An 18848-nucleotide genomic window follows, 5' to 3' on the forward strand; every position below is an offset into this window, starting at 1 on the left:
ACAGCTAGCTGCACGCCGGGCACACTCCAACACATTGAGGAACTTTAGGTACGAGAAAAGAAAAATGGAGGCAGCAGGAACCCAACGAAGCTTCCCAGTATACTGCATCAAGTGTCATATGTATGACTACCTCCCCTCCGGGAGGCAGGCGTACATATGCAGTCGATGTCAGGAACTGGATAGCCTGAAGGAGGTCGGGAGACTGCAGGTCAAGGTCCAGGAGCTGGAGGGACTCCGCACCATAGAGGAACCGTGGGCAATTGAGGCAACTGAGGATACCACCAGAGTGAGCTACATCAATGAGCAGGTTAGAGAGCTTTAGAGATTCATCGAGGAGGCCTGCAAGATGGTGGAGGCACAGGATCACCAGCAATTCAGAAGGGAACCAACAGATGGAGGACAGAATCCACCAGACCCCAGGGGGGGAAGGACCTTGCGGAGAAACTGAGCGGGCAGAGGAGGCAGAGACCCATCAGAACCCGGAGAAAGAATTGAAGGATCGAGTCACTGATACGGACCCGAGACCCAAGAGGAAGCTGAGAAAAGAGAAATCTGCAATCGTAGTGGGAGACTCAATCCTGAGAGAGGTGGACAGTCACATAGCAGGAGGCAGAGAAGATCGAGTTAGTGACATGTCTCCCGGGGGCGAAGACAAAGGACATCTCCGACAGAATCGAGAGAATCCTGGAGGGAGCTGAGACGGAGGAGACAGCAGTGATAATCCACGTTGGAACCAACGACGTCAGCAGAAGGAACTACAACAGGACTACACTGACAGAGCATTTTAAGATCCTAGGGAGGAAACTGAAGCTGAGGACAAGGAAGATAGCCTTCTCAGAGATTCTGCCAGTACCGAGGGCGGATGTAAGGAGGCAGACCGAGCTGCAAGCAATAAACGGTTGGCTGAGGAGATGGTGCGAAGAGGAGAGTTTCCACTTTGTACGGAACTGGACAACCTTCCTGGGGAAGAACAAGCTCTACAGGAGGGACGGACTGCACCTGAGCACGGCTGGGATGAGGATGCTGGCATGCAACATCCAAAACGGCATAGACATGGCTTTAAACTGAGGACAAGGGGAAAGCCGATAGTCGATCTGACATCGACACATCGGACTAGAGTATCAAACAAGGATACTGAACCGGGAAAAGGCGATAGAGAGCTCGAGACTGAGTGGACATTTTTTGAAAAAAAACCCCAAAGACGCAATGCAGGGGCCCAAGGAACTAATGAAACTAAAGAGCGGGAAAAGGAGGAAACAGCTGGTGCCAGAGGGACACCCAAAAATGGGGACGGGATAGACACACCACAGGAGGGGGATGAGGTCAAAACAGACACACCACAGGAGGAGGATGAACGGAACGAGGCTCGGGGGCTGGCAACCCATGAAGGGATCGGCAGGAGCACCAAACCACGAGGAAAACCAACAGAGAAGGTAAACAACAGGGACTTAAATTGGCTATACACTAATGCTAGGAGCCTAAGAACCAAAATGGGAGAACTAGAAGTTATAGCCAGTAAGGAGGACCTAGATATAATTGGAGTCACAGAAACATGGTGGTCCGAAGACAACAAATGGGATGTGGTCCTACCAGGGTACAAACTCTTTAGGAGGGACAGGAAACACAAGAAGGGTGGAGGAATAGCGCTATATATAAAGGACTCCATTCCTTCAACCAGGATGGAAACAACAGTAGGGGCGGACGGCTTGGAATCACTATGGGTTAAGCTGACAGGAGGAAATGGAGCAGACATAAAATTGGGACTGTACTATCGCCCACCAGGACAACCGGAAGCAAACGACCAGGACCTGGAAGTTGAATTGAGGCAGGTATGCAAAAGCGGAAGTGTGGTGGTGATGGGGGATTTCAACTACCCTGGAATAGACTGAGCATTGGACACTCAAATTGCACGAGAGAAACAAAATTCCTGGAGGCGGTGAGGGACTGTTTCATGGAACAGCTGGTCATGGAACCAACACGAGGAGATGCCACTCTTGACCTAATCCTCAACGGGCTAGAGGGACCCGCAAAGGAGGTGGTAGTACTAACACCACTAGGAAACAGCGATCACAACATGATCCAGTGCAAGCTAGAAATAGGAACATCAAAGGTGAAAAGAACCACAACGACAGCACTCAATTTCAGAAAAGGAAATTACAAGGCCATGAGGAAAAAGGTGGGAAAGAAGCTCAGCAACATCTCAGGGAAGATGGAGACCGTTGAGGAAGCCTGGGCCCTACTCAAGGGCATGGTGCACGAAGCACAAAACCTGTACGTCCCCAGGTTTAGGAAAGGGTGCAAAAAGAATCGAACCAAAAACCCGGCAGGGATAACAAATGCAGTGAAAAAGGCGATAAGTGACAAGAAAACATAATTCAGAAAATGGAAAAAGGACCAAACAAAGGGCAACCAGAAGGAGCACAAAAGGCACTAAAAGGACTGTCACCGAGTGGTTAGGAAAGCAAAATGAGAATATGAGGAGAGACTGGCGGGGGAAGCAAGAAACTTCAAACCATTTTTCAGGTATGTGAAAGGGAAACAACCAGCCAGGGAGGAAGTGGGACCATTAGACGATGGAGACAGGAAGGAAGTGGTAAAGGAGGAAAAAGAGATAGCTGACAGGTTAAACAAGTTCTTCTCGTCAGTCTTCACGAGAGAGGACACATCCAATATCCCAGAACCCGAGGAGATCATAAACAGAGACCATGATGAAAAGCTGGTCCAACTAGAGGTAAGCAAAGAGGATGTCCTCAGACAGATAGACAGACTGAAGAGCGACAAATCACCAGGTCCGGATGGCATCCACCCAATGGTACTAAAAGAACTGAGAAATGAAATAGCGGAAACACTTCGCCAAATATGTAACCTATCCTTAAAAACTGTGGAGATCCCAGAGGACTGGAAAATAGCAAATGTCACGCCCATCTTTAAGAAGGGATCAAGGGGTGACCCGGGAAACTACAGGCCGGTGAGCTTGACCTCGGTTCCGGGAAAGATGATGGAAGCACTGGTTAAGGACACAATCTGCGAACACACAGAAAACAATGGTCAACTGAAGGCGAGCCGGCACGGCTTCTGCAAGGGAAGGTCGTGCCTCATGAACTTGCTGTACTTCTTTGAGGGAATAAACAGCCAGATGGATAAAGGGGAATCCATAAACATCATTTACCTTGACTTCCAAAAAGCCTTCGACAAGGTACCTCACGAACGACTGCTTAAGAAGCTGTGGAGCCACGGGGTGCAGGGGGATGTCCACCGATGGATCAAACACTGGCTGGCAGGCAGGAAACAGAGAGTTGGAGTAAAGGGCAATTACTCAGACTGGCAATGGGTCACGAGCGGAGTTCCACAGAGGTCAGTGCTGGGACCGCTCCTGTTCAATATATTTATTAATGACCTGGAGACGGGGACGAAATGTGAGGTTATTAAATTTGCTGATGACACCAAACTGTTTTTAGGGAAAAAGTGAAGTTTTCAGTAAAATGTGGGGGGTTACAACCCCCCAAACCCCCCACAATGTGACGCGATCTGTATAAAGTAAAGTGGGGGGGGGTTCCCCCACACACACCCCCGTCGGAGCCCCTAAAAACAGTTATTTTCTTCGGCACGCGCCTCCGCACTGCGCTGTTGTCGGCGCGCGCCTTTGTCTTCCGCGGTTTTGACCTGACACCCGCTGTATCGTGCAATGGTGCGCCCGCATCTGGAGTACTGCGTCCAGTACTTGTCGCCGTACCTCAAGAAGGACATGGCAGTACTTGAGGGGGTCCAGAGAAGAGCAACTAAACTGATAAAAGGTATGGAAAACTTGTCATACACTGACAGGTTGAAAATGCTGGGGCTGTTCTCCCTGGAAAAGCGGAGACTTAGAGGAGACATGATAGAAACCTTCAAAATCCTGAAGGGCATAGAGAAGGTAGACAGGGACAGATTCTTCAGACTGTGGGGAACCACAAGTACAAGGGGTCACTCGGAGAAACTGAGAGGGGACAAGTTTAGAACAAATGCTAGGAAGTTCTCTTTTACCCAGAGGGTGGTTGACACATGGAACGCATTTCCGGAGGTTGTGATAGGCCAGAGCACATTACAGGGGTTCAAGGAAGGTTTAGATAGGTTCCTAAAGGACAAGGGGATTGAGGGGTACAGATAGAAGTAGAGGTAGGTTATAGAAATGGTCAGGAACCACTTCACAGGTCATAGACCTGATGGGCCGCCGCAGGAGCGGACCACTGTGCGCAATGGACCTCTGGTCTGACCCAGTGGAGGCAACTTCTTATGTTCTTATGTTCTAACCTCACTCAGGCACAAAGGTCCAAAAGGAATGCCTACAAGCAGGAGGGGGGGGGGAGGGAAGTGACCAATAAGGGGCAGAACCTGACACCAGGTTACAGAGGAAGTCATAGAAGGTAGTCATTCAAGTTTCATAGTTTCTTGATAAACCGTCAATCAGACGGTTTACAATAAAATTAATAGAAAAAAACAAACATAAAAGCTGCTATATAAAATTGAGGTCTTCACAGATTGTAATTAACTAATATGAAACAAAGAGGAAAAGAGATCATAGTTACATCAATATATAAGTTTGAAAAGAAGAGGGAGAGGGGAAAACACAATAGGTAGGGACAATTTTGTCATCCTCAGGTGAAATAATTATTATCAAGTACTGAAAGCATCTTTGAATAAGAATATTTTAAGTTTGGATTTGAACTCCACCAGGAACAATTCTTGTCTAAGGTCCAGGGTCATTGCATTCCAAAGTGAAGGGGTCATGACTGAAAAGATCGATTTGCGAGTTGTATCAAACTATTTTGTGGATGGAGGAGATTTCTAATAAATTCTGGCTGTTTGATCTAAGCATTCTTGATGAAGTATATGGAGTAAGGAATTTGTCTTTGATTGGAAAGATGACCCTTGTTGACTCATCAGGGCAAAGGGTTTCTAAGGCTGAACCAGAGGAGTTCTTGGCAGACTGCTCCCTTAATCTTCCTTCAGACCCTTCACCAACTCAAGAAAAGATAAAATCTCCTGCGGAGGAGCTCTACTTCGTCAGAGAGTAAGCTAAAAGTCCATCCCATTTGATTTGGAGGTATAAGATGAGCCCAGTCTCAAGATGCTGGACATCCTTGACAATGAGGACTCCTCCCCCCCACCCAAAAAAAAATAGGCTTCAGAAATTTCTAGAATGCTTGATATGTCATCCAAAAGAGCTCCAGCACAGACTCTGATTTATATGTGGTAAGTGATGTCCTGCTTGTCCTCGGCAAAACTGTGTTATGGGTTTACTCAGGTTCCCTTTTCTCAAATAATAATAATATTACATCTTGTTTAAAGATCTCAAACCATTCAGTGTAACATATATGCAATAATAGGGGAAATCGGAGGTGGTGAGGTACTTTTTCACGTCACTGCAGTGGCGTACCTAGGGGGGGGGCGGGCCGCCCCGGGTACCAGCCCTAAGGGGGTGTTCCCGGCCTTGCCGTTCAGTCCCCCGCCACCCCCGAAGGACCGCTCGCCCCACTGACCTTCCTGCACCACCTGTGAAGCAGCCCGCAGCAGGATCGCGAAGTCAGCGTCAGCATCCCTGCGCTGCTTCCTGCGCCGCGATCCCGCCCCTCCTCTGACGTCAGAGGAGGGGCGGGACCGTGGCGCAGGAAGCAGCGCAGGGATCGCTGACGCTGACTTCGCGATCCTGCTGCGGCTGTTCATAGGTGGTGCGGGGAGGCCAGGGGGGCGAGCGGTCCTTCGGGGTGGGTCGGGGCATCAGGCCTTCAGGGTGGGGCGGGCGGGCAGGCAAGCAGGCTTTCAAGGGGGAGGGGGTGACAGGCAGGCAGGCAGGCCTTCAAGGGGGGACAGGCCTTCGGGGGGGGTGCAGACCTTCAAGGGGTGCAGGCCTTCAAGGGGGGCAGGCAGGCCTTCAGGGGGGTGCAGGCCTTCGGGGGGGGGTGTAGGCCTTTGGGGGGGTGCAGACCTTCAAGGGGGTGCAGGCCTTCAAGGGGGTGCAGGCCTTCAAGGGGGGGAACAGGCCTTCAAGGGGGGAAAGGCAGGCAGGCCTTCAAGGGGGGGACAGGCCTACAAGGGGGGGGGGACAGGCCTACAAGGGGGGGGACAGGCCTACAAGGGGGGGGACAGGCCTTCAAGGGGGGGTGCAGGCCTTCAAGGGGGGTGCAGGCCTTCAAGGGGGAGACAGGCCTTCAAGGGGGGGGAAAGGCAGGCAGGCAGGCCTTAAAGGGGGGGCAGGCCTACAAGGGGGGGGCAGGCCTACAAGGGGGTGGGACAGGCCTTCAAGGGGGGGACAGGCCTTCGGGGGGGTGCAGACCTTCAAGGGAGTGCAGGCCTTCGGGGGGGGGGGGTGCAGTCCTTCAAGGGAGTGCAGGCCTTCGAGGGGGGTGGTGCAGGCCTTCAAGGGGGTGCAGGCCTTCAAGGGGGGACAGGCCTTCAAGGGGGGAAAGGCAGGCAGGCCTTCAAGGGGGGACAGGCCTACAAGGGGGGGGGGGAGAAGCTACAAGGGGGTGGGACAGGCCTTCAAGTGGGGGACAGGCCTTCGGGGGGGTGCAGGCCTTCGGGGGGTGCAGACCTTCAAGGGGGGGACAGGCAGGCAGGCCTTCAAGGGGGGGACAGGCCTACAAGGGGAAGGGACAGGCCTTCAAGGGGGGTGCAGGCCTTCAAGGTGGGACAGGCAGACCTTTAAGGGGGGACAGGCCTTTGGGGGGGGGACCATGATTTAGAAGTACACGGAGGGAAGGGGGTGTTCAAAGAGACATGCATATGCCAAACTTTGGGGGGGGGGAAGAAATAATGGGTCTGAAAATAGAGGAGAGGGAGAGAGATGATGGACCATGGGATTTAGGGAGGGAAGGAACAGAAAGGGAGAGAAATTGGACACAAGGGATGGTGTGGAGGAGGGATAGAGATACTGGATAGGAGGGTAATTAGGAAAAGAAACGGAGAGATGGTGGACTCTGGGATGGTGGGGAAGGAGGGAGAGATGCCGGATGAAAGGGTATTTAAGAAAAGGTGGATCTGTGGAGGGAGATGAAAAAAAGGAAAGATACCAGACTTCCTGGGAAGGGAAGGGAAATGGAAAGGGAGGACAGAGTTGGCAGATGGATGGTTAGCATGCAGAAAGAAGGAGACCCTGGCAAGCAAGTTATCAGAAGAAAACCAGAGCCTTGGACCAACAAGATTTGAAATATAACCAGACAACAAAAGGTAGAAAAATTAATTTTATTTTCTGTTTTGTGATTATAACATGTCAGATTTGAAATGTGTATCCTGCCAGAGCTGGTGTTGGACTGCAAACGTGAGCTAGGATTTAACAGAAAGAGGAAAAGTCCTTTTTGTTTCTTTATTTTATTTACACCACAGCGCCAGTGTGGTTAGGAGAAGCCAAAGGGGGTGAAAAAGCTATAAAACCCACCAGGAGTTTTGAAAAAAATCACCCAACTGGGCAGGAAAATCGAATTGAAAAACCAATTCAATAGGGCTGAATCGAATCAAAATTTTTTTTTCCTGTATCTGGCAGCATTAGTTTGCGCTACTGTCTTAGACTTTAGGACCTGGGATTGGGGAGAGATGGCATCCTCAGTACTTTATAATGCAAGTGAAACGAGGATTTGGTCAGACTTTTGAAGGGTCTGCAGAAAAAAAATATTGTATAGGCCGGGGACATGAGACAGCAGGAAATGGGAACTTTTCTTCCTTCTATTTTTGTGAATGGAAAGGCTGAGGATGTCGGAGAGGTCAGTTAAAATATGTGCTTTATAAGAAAATATAATAATGTGTTTTATAAAGTTTATAGCATAGCTGGCCTACCCAGTGAGGTGTTCCTAGTGGTGATGGTGGCAGCGTGTCAATGTGTTGAGAGGAAGAGGTGGTCTGGGAAATTCTGCTGAGCAAACTCCGGGCCCATTTCCACCCCCCAGTTAGTCCACTCCACTCAACTGATTCACACACTGAGTGGGTCTTTGGGTGTTGTTTTGGGATCTCTTCCAGTGGTTTATCTCCTTCTGGTCCAAGGAAGGAAACTTTGTTATCCTTAGCATTGACCTACAGAATATGTTTGTAACAGCGCTGCTTGTGTGGCATTAGGCTATGTAGTGATTGAAAGAAAAAAACAGACCTTTGCACATTTTTGCACTATATGGTGGGTGTATGAGGAGATTCACATTTCCTGCACAGCTAAGTCCATGTGAAGTTACCTTGTGCTGTATTTGACATCTAGCAAGGTCTCTGTTTGAAAGGAAAGATCTAAACTTAAAAATGAAGTGGCCAGAAGTTATGGTAAAAGCAGATAGTGTAGCTGGTTTTAAGAAAGATTTGGACAAATTCCTGGAGGAAAAGTCCATAATCTGTTATTAAGACATGGGGGAAGTGTCTGCTTGCCCTGGATCGGTAGCATGGAATGTTGCTACTCTTTGGGTTTTGACCAGGTATTAGTGTCCTGGATTGGCTACCATGAGAATGGGCTACTGGGCATGATGGACCATTGGTCTGACCCAGTTAGGCTATTCTTATGTTATGTTCTCATCTGTAGGGGCCTTTGTTTTCACTTCTTATTTTAATGTATTTTTTTTCTGGGAACTTATCAGTGTTTTTTATAATGGGAACAAAAATGGAAGAGAATTAATGTGTGTGGAATGGGGGGTAACTAATTTCTTCAGCTAAATAGTTCAATCCACTTCAAACAGACATAGGAGAACTTGTGCACCATTCACACACCCTCCAACCAAAAACGTCAAAAGAAAAAAACTGTTCGACAACCTCCTAGCCATTCGAGCTGCAACACTCGACCCCCAACTCTACAACCAATTGATATCAACCACAGACTGCAAAACCTTCAAAAAGAAATAAAAACCCTTCTATTCAAAAAACACATAAAACCGAACTAACACAATCAGAACTGTCCCAAGCATCACCTGCAACTACTCCATATGTACTTCTGATGTCATGACAATTCAGACATAATTTATGTTATGTTATGTTTGGAATAATGGTTACATATATGAGGTTCAATAAAAGAAAATTTTCACTGCCTGTTTCTATTCTGACCATTTATTCCATTTCATGGTTATTGCAAAAAAAAAAAAAAAAAAAAAAAAAATTTTTTACATGGGGGGGGGGGTGTCAAAAAATGATGGGCCCCGGGTGCCACATACCCTAGGTACGCCACTGCGTCACTGTTACCATTAGTTCAAACATTTAGGATAAAAATTAACAGTTGGCAGCTGTGGCCAAAGCAGCTTGGCTAAGTTAGTCATTTTGACATCATTAACTGGAAAATTAATGGAAACACTAATTAGAGAGAAAGCACTGTTGAACACCTGAGGAGAAACAAAATAATTAAGATAAACCAGCAAGTATTTATTATGGGTAAACACACCTGAGATTAAGCATGACAAAAATCAGCAACATATATATCATGTTTGTATCAAAAGCTTTTTTACAAAGCAACAGAATAAACAATAATTAAATAGGACAGTGTTCTTCAACCTTTTTACACCTATGGACCGGCGGAAATAAAAGAATTATTTTGTGGACTGGCAAACTACTAAGACTGAAATAAAAAGATCCAATCTCCGTCACGTCCCTGCAAACTTGGTCCCCGCAAACCATCTGATTCCATCAGAACAAGCCTCAAATAGTTATGATTTTATATTGAATGTATTTTATTAAAGTATAAAAACAAGCAATATTCTGTACAATTGTCATTTTATAAATACAAATAATACAGGGCAAGGATCAACAAAACTCCTGTCTCCCCTCCCCTTCACATATATCCCCTCTACTATCAAGAAAACTGAATAAGCCAAATTATTGCAGAATGGTACACAGAAATATCATGCTAATAGAATATCGCAGTCACACGACAGGAACAGTGTTAGGGGAGTGCAACTAGGGCAACTGCCCCCTGGTCAGAGAGAGCCCTAAGCTAGCTGGAAGCTAAAGAAGCACTGCCTGGGCTTTCCAGTTCCCAGTTATGTTTAACACCAGCTCTAGCAGAATATATATTTCAAATCTGATATATTCTCCACAAAAAATTTTATTGATTTTAGGAACAAAATAAAACAACAGTCAAATTACAGAAGTAAAAAGTACAAAGGTCCATGAAAAAGAGTATGGCAACCTAACAAAATAGGTACAACCAATAAATATTCTACTTCTGAAAAAAAACCATGATTAATCAACCAAAACTATAAAGAGGAACAGGGGAAGAGCAGTACTCAGTACTTGCCTGCAGTAGCATCAGTGCAGCGATTCACTTTGGCAGCCTTGGGGCTTTTGATGGGTCGCGCCCGCCTCTGAGGAAAGAGGAAGTTGCATCATAAGAGGCGGCTCACGACTCATCAAAAGCCCCAAGGCTTCCGAAGTGAATCACTGCACTGACGCTACAGGCAAGTACTGGGAGCAGAGGGGAGGAAGCTTTGATCTCACGGCTTTGCATGGACCAGCAGGAAATTTTTGCACATTGATCTTGCCGGTCCTGCACAGACTGGCAGGAAATTTCTGGTGACCGGACCAGCGGTTGAAGAACACTGAAATAGGACATCAAAGTGCTGCGGCAATATAAAAACAGTAAGTAGCAGTAGGTCACAATCACAAACAGCTGAAAAAGTATTCTATTCTGAGACCTGGGTTCAATTCCTATTGCAGCTCTTTAAGACCCAGGGCAAGTCACGTAATCCTCCATTATTCCAGGTACGAAACTTAGGGCTCCTTTTACGAAGGCATGGTAGCGGTTTAATGCTCGTAATAGCGCGTGCTAAACCACTGGCCGCGCTAGCCACTACCGCCTCCTCTTGAGCAGGCGGTAGTTTTTTGGTTAGCACGGGGGTTAGTGCGTGATGAAACATCACGCGCGCTGAAGTCGCTACCGCGGCTTCGTAAAAGGAGTCCTTAGATTGTGCATTCACTAAGGACTAAGAAAGTATCGGTATATAATATATGTAAACCACTTTGGTTGTACCCACAGAAAGGGGGTATATTCAATCTATGACCATTCTAGTGGTAGAAAACAACTCCCAGGGTCAATCCTAGGGGCATCACTAGTCAACCAGTTGTCACCAGATAAAGATAACCGCTCCTTTTATCCTATGCAGCCACTGAAGCCCAATGGGTATGCGTACCGGTGCACACACATTACTAGTCTCAACAGGTCAATTGCTGGGCCATAAGCAAGATAATTGTTTTAAATGACCAGCTGGAGATATGACAGCTGTATAAATATTAAATCCAAGTAAACTTATATCATGTAGTTACATACCCTGGGCATTGCACATGACTGAACATTTGGATTCTAGATATTATAAGCTTTTTAAAACTGTGCTCAAGATAGGTTAATAACTACTATACCTGAACTGTAATTTATCTCAGACAGCCTTATAATATAAATTCATATATGAGGCAGTAGAGAATGAAGCAATTTGCCCCAAATCATTTGGGAGGTCAGCAGGATAAATGGCAACCTAGCTGCCCTTTTTAGCTCACGTCAACACACCAGAATACAGAAAGATTTCAGGACTTAAAAAGACACTAAGAGGAGACAGAATTAAGGTAAAAAAAACAAAACAAAAACTTAAAGCATCTAACTCGGTTGTGTAGTGAAAAGATTTGATAAAGAGAAAGGAAAGAGCAAACTCTGGAGCACAATAATGCCCTTAATACTATATTTAACAGTAGTAACGTTGATTTAAATTTCTCTCATTATCTGATATTTTAACAACACAAGCAGCAAAAAATGTACCTTCAGCTGGGGAGAGGGGAGAAGGATAAGGCCAAGCTAAAAGGTGCTGTGGTGAACATAATATAACATCGTGCTTCTTAACCGCGTAACCATAAGTTCTACGCAGTTTACAAAAGATTATAAACTAAAGACAATTTAAGAATGACAGAAAGAAATTATTTAACCAAGTGGTGTGTGGCAATAAATGTCACCAACTTCTCACCGTCCATAATTCATTCATTATTTATTTATTTTTTAAAAAATATGTATTTCACACTATCAACATTTCTAGGCAAATTACACCTCTTTTAGGCATGATGGAGTATATTGGTTACCTTCCCAACCCCCATTTCTATGGAGCTTAGATCTGTAAGCCTTTATACCATCGCCAGTACTCTGATCACTGTTTCTGGCCTTCCTGCTGGAAAGTTTACAAACAGATCCAGGAGGGTCCAGAATAATTCCAGCTTGTACCCCTCCCAAATAATCACACCTTTTTTTGAAGGTTGCAATAGAGTGCTCCCGAATCTCAGCCTCGGGCCTTGACATGACGCTCCCGAATACTGGAAAAGTGTCCTGAAAAGCAGCCCTGATCTCAATGCTTTTCAAAACCCGGACAAAGTGCCAGATTTTGAAAAAAGCCGTCCGAACGCCTGGACAGTTCTCTAAAAAGACGGAAGGCTTTGGAAGCAGGATTCATCCATATAATATAATGGACACGTCAGCCTTAGTAAAAGAGGGGGTTTATAAGTTAATTACCTGAACAGAAAACAAAAAAAGGGTTCCACCAAAGAGATTCCACAAGGAGAACAGCAGCGCAAACACAAAAGAAACTGTGGAATTGATGATCCTGTCAGAAGTAATTGCTGCTTTTTATGAGGACTCCACTCTTTTGTTATTCCACTCTTTTGGAACTCCTCAAACCCTAATTTCGCCAGATCCTCCCAAAAATTGAAACTATCTTTCCCTTCTACAAAAGGTATATCCTGTGCAGGAAAACTAGGAACATCCCTCCCCTTTAGAACCACAGAACTCTGGAATAACCTCATATCCCCACTCAGAAATTCTAGCTCCCTCCAACTTTTCCGCAAACACCTGAAAACTTGGCTCTTCTCAAAAATCTAATACCTCCCGCTCCCTGGTACCCTGGCCCCTTTCTATCCTCTTAGTTCTTTTCCTTTAACCCTTCATTGGAGTTCCTTTCTATCCTAACTCTGTAAACCGTACCGAGCTCTACACTTGCAGAGATGGCGCGGTATACAAACCTAAGGTTTAGTTTAGTTTAGGACGGGCAGGGATGGAGGTAATTCCTTGCGGGGATGGGTGGGGACGGAAAGGATCCTGGCGGGGACGGATGGGGATGGAGAGGATCCTGGCGGGGATGGGTGGGGATGGGGAGGATCCTGGCGGGGACGGGTGGGAATGGAGTGGATCCTGGCAGGGTGCGGGTGGGGATGGAGAGGATCCCTGCAGGGACCGGCGGGGGATGGGTGGGATTTCTGTCCCTGCGAAACTCTCTAACTCAAAGCCATTTACAGTTAACTTTTACCTCTCCTTCACCTTTACTCAATTTCCCTCTTCTCATTTCTCAGCTACCTTTAAAAATATAAATTTTGCAATACTGGCACAGACCAAAGGTCCATAAAGCCCAGTATTCTGTTTCTAACAGGTCACAAGTACCTGGCAAGATCCCAAAAAAGTAAAACAGATTTTATACTGCTGGTATGCTAGAAATAAGGAGTGGATTTTCCACAACTCATCTTAATGTCTTATGGACTTTTCTTTTAGGAAATCATCCAAACCTCTTTTAAACTCTGCTAAGCTGTTTAACCACATTCTCTAGCAATAAACTCCAGAATTTAGTTACATGTTGGATGAAGAAATGTTTTCTCCAATTTGTTTTAAATTTACTACTTAGTAGCTTCATTGTGTTTGGAGAAACAGAAACAAGCAATTCATGTCTACCCATTCCATTCTATTCAGAATTTTATAGACCTTTAACATCTCCTCTCAGCAATCTCTTCTCCAAGCTGAAGAGTCATAGCCTCTTTAACAATGCTGGCCAATAGTTAACTATTTTGTTGTTAACAACTTTTCAATAGTTAATCAAAAAAGTTTAATTACTTAGAAATAGTTGGCAGTTGCCCAGTAGTTAAACTACATTTTAAGCAGTAAACAAAAAAAATCTCAGATGTGATTTACTTCTGCACTGCTTGCTTACTGACTTACTATTATTCAAAGAACTAGATTAAAGTACATAAGAACATAAAAATAGGCATACTGGGTCAGATCAATGGTTCATTTCATCCACTATCCTGTGCATAGTGGCCAATCCAGGTCACAAGCACCTGGCAGAAACCCAAACAGTAGCAACATTACATTACATGCTACTAAACCCAATGGCAAGCAGTGACTTCCCTCATGTCAGTCTCAATAGCAGACTACGGACTTTTCCTCCAGGAACTTGTCCAAGCCCATTCTCAACTCTAGAAAAGCATTAAAAAGGTCAGCCAGCAGAGTTGTCAGAACTTCCCTAAGTTTCTTCAGTACCCTCAGATGTATGCTATCCGGCCCCATCGCTTTGTCCATCTTTAGTTTAGCTAGTTCCTCACAAAAACAGTCCTCTGAAAATCATTCAGGATCTACCATAGCTCCATCCCTATCTGCATTTGTCTTCTGCAGTCTTGCTCCAAGCCCTTCAGCTGTGAACACAGAACAGACATTTCAACCTTATCTTTATCAGCTGCTACAAATTCCTCCCCTCACCTTTGATTCTCACAATGTCACTTTTGCATTACCTCCTATCACTAAAATATCTTGTCCCCCCATTTTACTGTGTCAGCTATTTTTCAAAAGTCATAAGTTAGGCACCAGGAAAAATTCATGCTCAGCTCTATTATCTAAAATCTGTGGTTCCCTACCCTGTCATGGAAGCCACCAGCCAGTTGGGATAGCCCTAATGAATATACATGAGAGAGATTTGCATATAATGGAGATGGCAGGCATCCAAATCTGCCCCATGCATATTCATTAGGGCTATTCCAAAAACCTGACTGGCTGGTATTCCTCCAGGACATGGTAGGGAACCATTGCTTCAAAGGGTACTCTGGGTCAAGTGTTCTATACAAAATAGCCTGCTTTGAGTATAAGGATTTATACCAAATGAAATTTGGTGTAAATCCTGGCACGCATCTTGGGCGTGCAGACCCCAAACCCTATAACACTAGGCATAATTCCTTGAAATACCCCTGATCTGCCCTTGCCCCTCCAGTAGCCAAGCAAGAGGATTTAGGCATGATCTTTATAGAATCATGCAATCAGATCTGCACGCAAATCCATATTAGAGCCAATTAACATCAATAATTTTTAACAACCAATTATTTATTGCTAATGGCTCATTCATTTATTTGCACATGGATCCCAGGATTGTGCCTAAATCTGGATGCCATTTATAGAATCCAGGGGTAATATCTCTGGTTACTTTGGTCTTACATAGAATTTTTGGAGGAGAGTTTTGTTAAGGAATTAGGCATTTTAGCTGGTACCTCTTGTACTAGAAAAACAGAACTCAAGCTGCTTCCATCTGCTCAGAAAATCTTATAAAATCTCAAGACATTTTAATCACCATAATAGTAATTTCTATAACTAAACTTAAAAATACTTTCATAGAAACAGTAAACAAATACAGATAATTTAAACCATTTCTATTTTAGAATAAGTTCATTTTACCTGAATCTGTTCTGGAGTCCACTGGTCCAAGTTAACTGATTTGACCCTTGATATGTGAACACCAAGATTTCTATGAATTCCTGCACATCTTATGCAAATGAACACCCCAATATTCCAGGAAGCCCATCTGGGACCTGCAATAAAAAAAGAAAATCATGAATATATATACTTAAGTATGTCTTTATTGAATTTTCAAATTACAATTGTGCAACAAGTAATTAATCTGAAATAATAAAACCCCTAGCCGCGCATGCGCACTCAACTGCGTGCTTCCGTGATCTCTGATCTGTGAGATGTAGGTCCATGGCCACAGGAGTGCGCATGCACGAGTCCCCAGCCTTACTGCTTCCCAGCCACCAGCGTTGGACTCCTGCTCTCCAGATCGCGGTGTCGACTCCTCTCATGAGCCGCACCAGCGTCGGGGAAGGATTCCGACGCTGGCAGGGATCGAGAGGAGCCCTGCAACACTCGCCCAGACCAGGCCAGACTGCAGGCCGGGCAGGGAAGCGCCGAAAGAGACTCCAGCTGCGAGCCGCTCAGTGGGACCAGGCAGGCAGCCACGCAAGGGAGGGAAACAGAAACAAAAAAGGGTACATGCAGGGAGAAGCTGGGCCTGCCTGCGGGAAACATGATAAGGGAAAGGGGGGGGGGGCCCTTGGAGCAGGCTACACCGCAGGAGGGAGGGGGAGGGGACAAAAGGAGCAGGCCACATCATGCTAAGAGTAGGGAAGGGGGGTGGGGGAAAATGCTGATACTGCTGCACAGGGACTTGGAAGGGAAGGGAAATACCTGGAGGAAACACACAGGGAGAGGGACAGAAAGACAGAGAAAGGGGGCCAGGGAGAGAGAGAGACAGTGGTATGGAGAGAGACAGAAAGACAGACATACATATATTCTAGCACCCATTTATGTAACGGGCTTAATGACTAGTATACATATAATATTACAAGAAAAGCACAATAAACTTTTCAGACATTAATGTACAACTATATTTTCCTCCACCCTCCCACCTAATATTCAAATAAAATAAAAACCTTCAAGAAACTATCCATAAATTCCCTGAATTAAATTCCAGTGCAACTCCCTTCCCCCTCCATCCCTCCCCAGATGTGTATGTTTACAGGTCAATGAAATAAAATCAATTATCATTCCTTACAAAATTTAGCCAAAATGGTTTAGAACAAAACAAGAGTTGGTCTATCTTAATTAAGCACTACTACAGTCTGACAGTTCCTACTATTTAGTTAATCAGGATGGATATACAAACGCACATGCATGAAGAGTTGAAACTCGAATGACAGCAGCAGTTAGGAAGAAAGACTTGTCTCTGTGCTAGTCCTGACTGGTTATAAATCACCCAAGAAGAAACTAAATGCTATTTCGATCTCTCTGCAGTAATTTTAACTAAAGTTGTCTACCTGTTTAAGGTTAATTTATGAGAAAGAAACTTTGCTCAAAACATGAGTCAGACTCCCAGGAAAGTTTGCAAATTTTGAATTTCTTATTAATATAACACAGTGAATGAAGGCAGATAAAAAAAGTACACAGAATCTTGTTGTAACATACACCAGTCCCTCTAAGGAAGGCAAGGGCCAGTCAAAGGAAATGAAAAGAAAGTACCATTTATGAATTAATTACCAAGATTATACTTTCAGGATACATTTATCCATAACATTGACTAAACAGAGAACATAGTAACACAGTAAATGACGGCAGATAAAGACCTGAATGGTCCATCCAGTCTGCCCATTAGTTATTCTCATTAGATATACATGATTAAATTAACTTCTCTTCTTTGATATTTCTGGACCATAGATTAAAGTCCACCTGGTATTGTCCTAGGTTCCAAATGCTAAAGTTGCCATCCAAGCTCACTCCAGTCACTCCAGCCTATCCAACCACCCTGTTCGCAGGATATCTACCATAAAATCTTTCCAGTAACATCCTCATGTTCCAAGTTAATGGAGTTTCCATTGATGCTCTCCCCAGCTCATCCTACACCAAATCACCAAATATTGGACACAGACCGTGCAAGTCTGTCCAGTATCAGTCTTAGTTCTTTAATTTACACCCTTTGTTTTCTAATTAGAGATACTCTGTGTTTATCTCATGCTTTTTGAATTCCATCACCGTTTTCCTCTCCACTACTTCCGTTGGGAGGGCATTCCAGGCATCTACCACCCTCTCCGTGAAAAATAATTTCCTAACATTGCTCCCTGCAACCTCAAATTATGCCCTCTAGTTTTATCATTTTCTCTTCTCTGGAATACATTTGGTTCTATATTAATACCTTTCAAGTATTTAAACATCTGTATCATATCTCCCCTGTCTCTTCTCTCCTTCAGAGTATGCATATTAAGGTCTTCCAGTCTCTTCTCATACTGCTTAAGCTACGTTTGCATAGCAAATCATTCTTTCAGGACTTAGGGCTCCTTTTATGAAGGTGCGCTAAAGGTTTTACTGCATGTACCAGATTAGCGTGCGCTAGCCAAAAATCTACCACCTGCTCAAACGGAGGCGGTAGCGGCTAGCATATGCGGCATTTTAGTGCACGCTATTCCACGCATTAAGGCCCTAGCGCGCCTTTGTAAAAGAAGTCCTTAAATTTTTATATATCAAACTGCCTCAATCTGACAAACAGAAAACATGTATATGCCACAGAATCATTAACGTATATCACTTTTATATCTGGTGTAACCTATCTTAGATTTTAAAATCTAATAGTACATATTTCTGCATTTACATTTTCTATAACTGTATCCTGATTTCATGTTCCAATGTATTCTTTTTACATAAGTGCCAACGAATTAATCTGGCAACTGTGTTGTATCCTTCCCTATATTCAGTTTGGGCAATTTTGTTGCAGCCACTGACAATGCAGTCTATAATTTCCTCTTTTTCTTTATACAGTCTGCATTTACTGTAATTGCTCATTTGCTGGATTTTTGTCTTCATGACATTTGTTTGAATTGCTTGTCCCCTTCAACAAAAATTACTTCCAGTGCAATAGATGAGACATTCTAGACAGGTGGGTAGTGTTCCCATGGCTGCGTGCCATCCGCAAGAATCCAGTTCTGATTTTTCTCTGTGCCTCTTCTGTAGTTCATTGAGTACCTTAGCTTCACCTACAGTTTGTTCCTTCTGCACGCGTGCCTGCAGGCATGTGTTCGTTCTGATCTCCTCATTTTATTCAGTTTTTAGTCCTTTTTTCTTCAGGATTCTTGTGTTCAACACGTTTCTTTCATTTTGCCTGCATTGAGAACACACAGACTTCCATCTGTAGCTGACAGGCCAATCCCAATGTGTGCTAGTTTGCCAGCTTGCATAGTTTCTTTGGACCTCAGGGCCGTCCCTGAAGTTGTCTCAGCTACTGTTAAGCAGCTGTCATGTACAGGCTATTAGG

General features: G+C 44.8%; 1 protein-coding gene across 3 annotated transcripts in view; it reads right to left on the reverse strand.

Moving 5' to 3' along the window:
• Positions 1-18848, reverse strand: part of SMAP1 (small ArfGAP 1) — a 324870-nt gene that overhangs the window by 207704 nt on the left and 98318 nt on the right. For all 3 annotated transcript variants that reach the window (XM_033937092.1, XM_033937091.1, XM_033937093.1), the window contains one exon: positions 15446-15579. In XM_033937092.1, coding sequence (XP_033792983.1) covers positions 15446-15579 — 134 coding nt within the window. The remainder of the gene's footprint in view (positions 1-15445; positions 15580-18848) is intronic.

Source organism: Geotrypetes seraphini, chromosome 3, assembly GCF_902459505.1.
Source record: "Geotrypetes seraphini chromosome 3, aGeoSer1.1, whole genome shotgun sequence".
Lineage (NCBI taxonomy): Eukaryota > Metazoa > Chordata > Amphibia > Gymnophiona > Dermophiidae > Geotrypetes > Geotrypetes seraphini.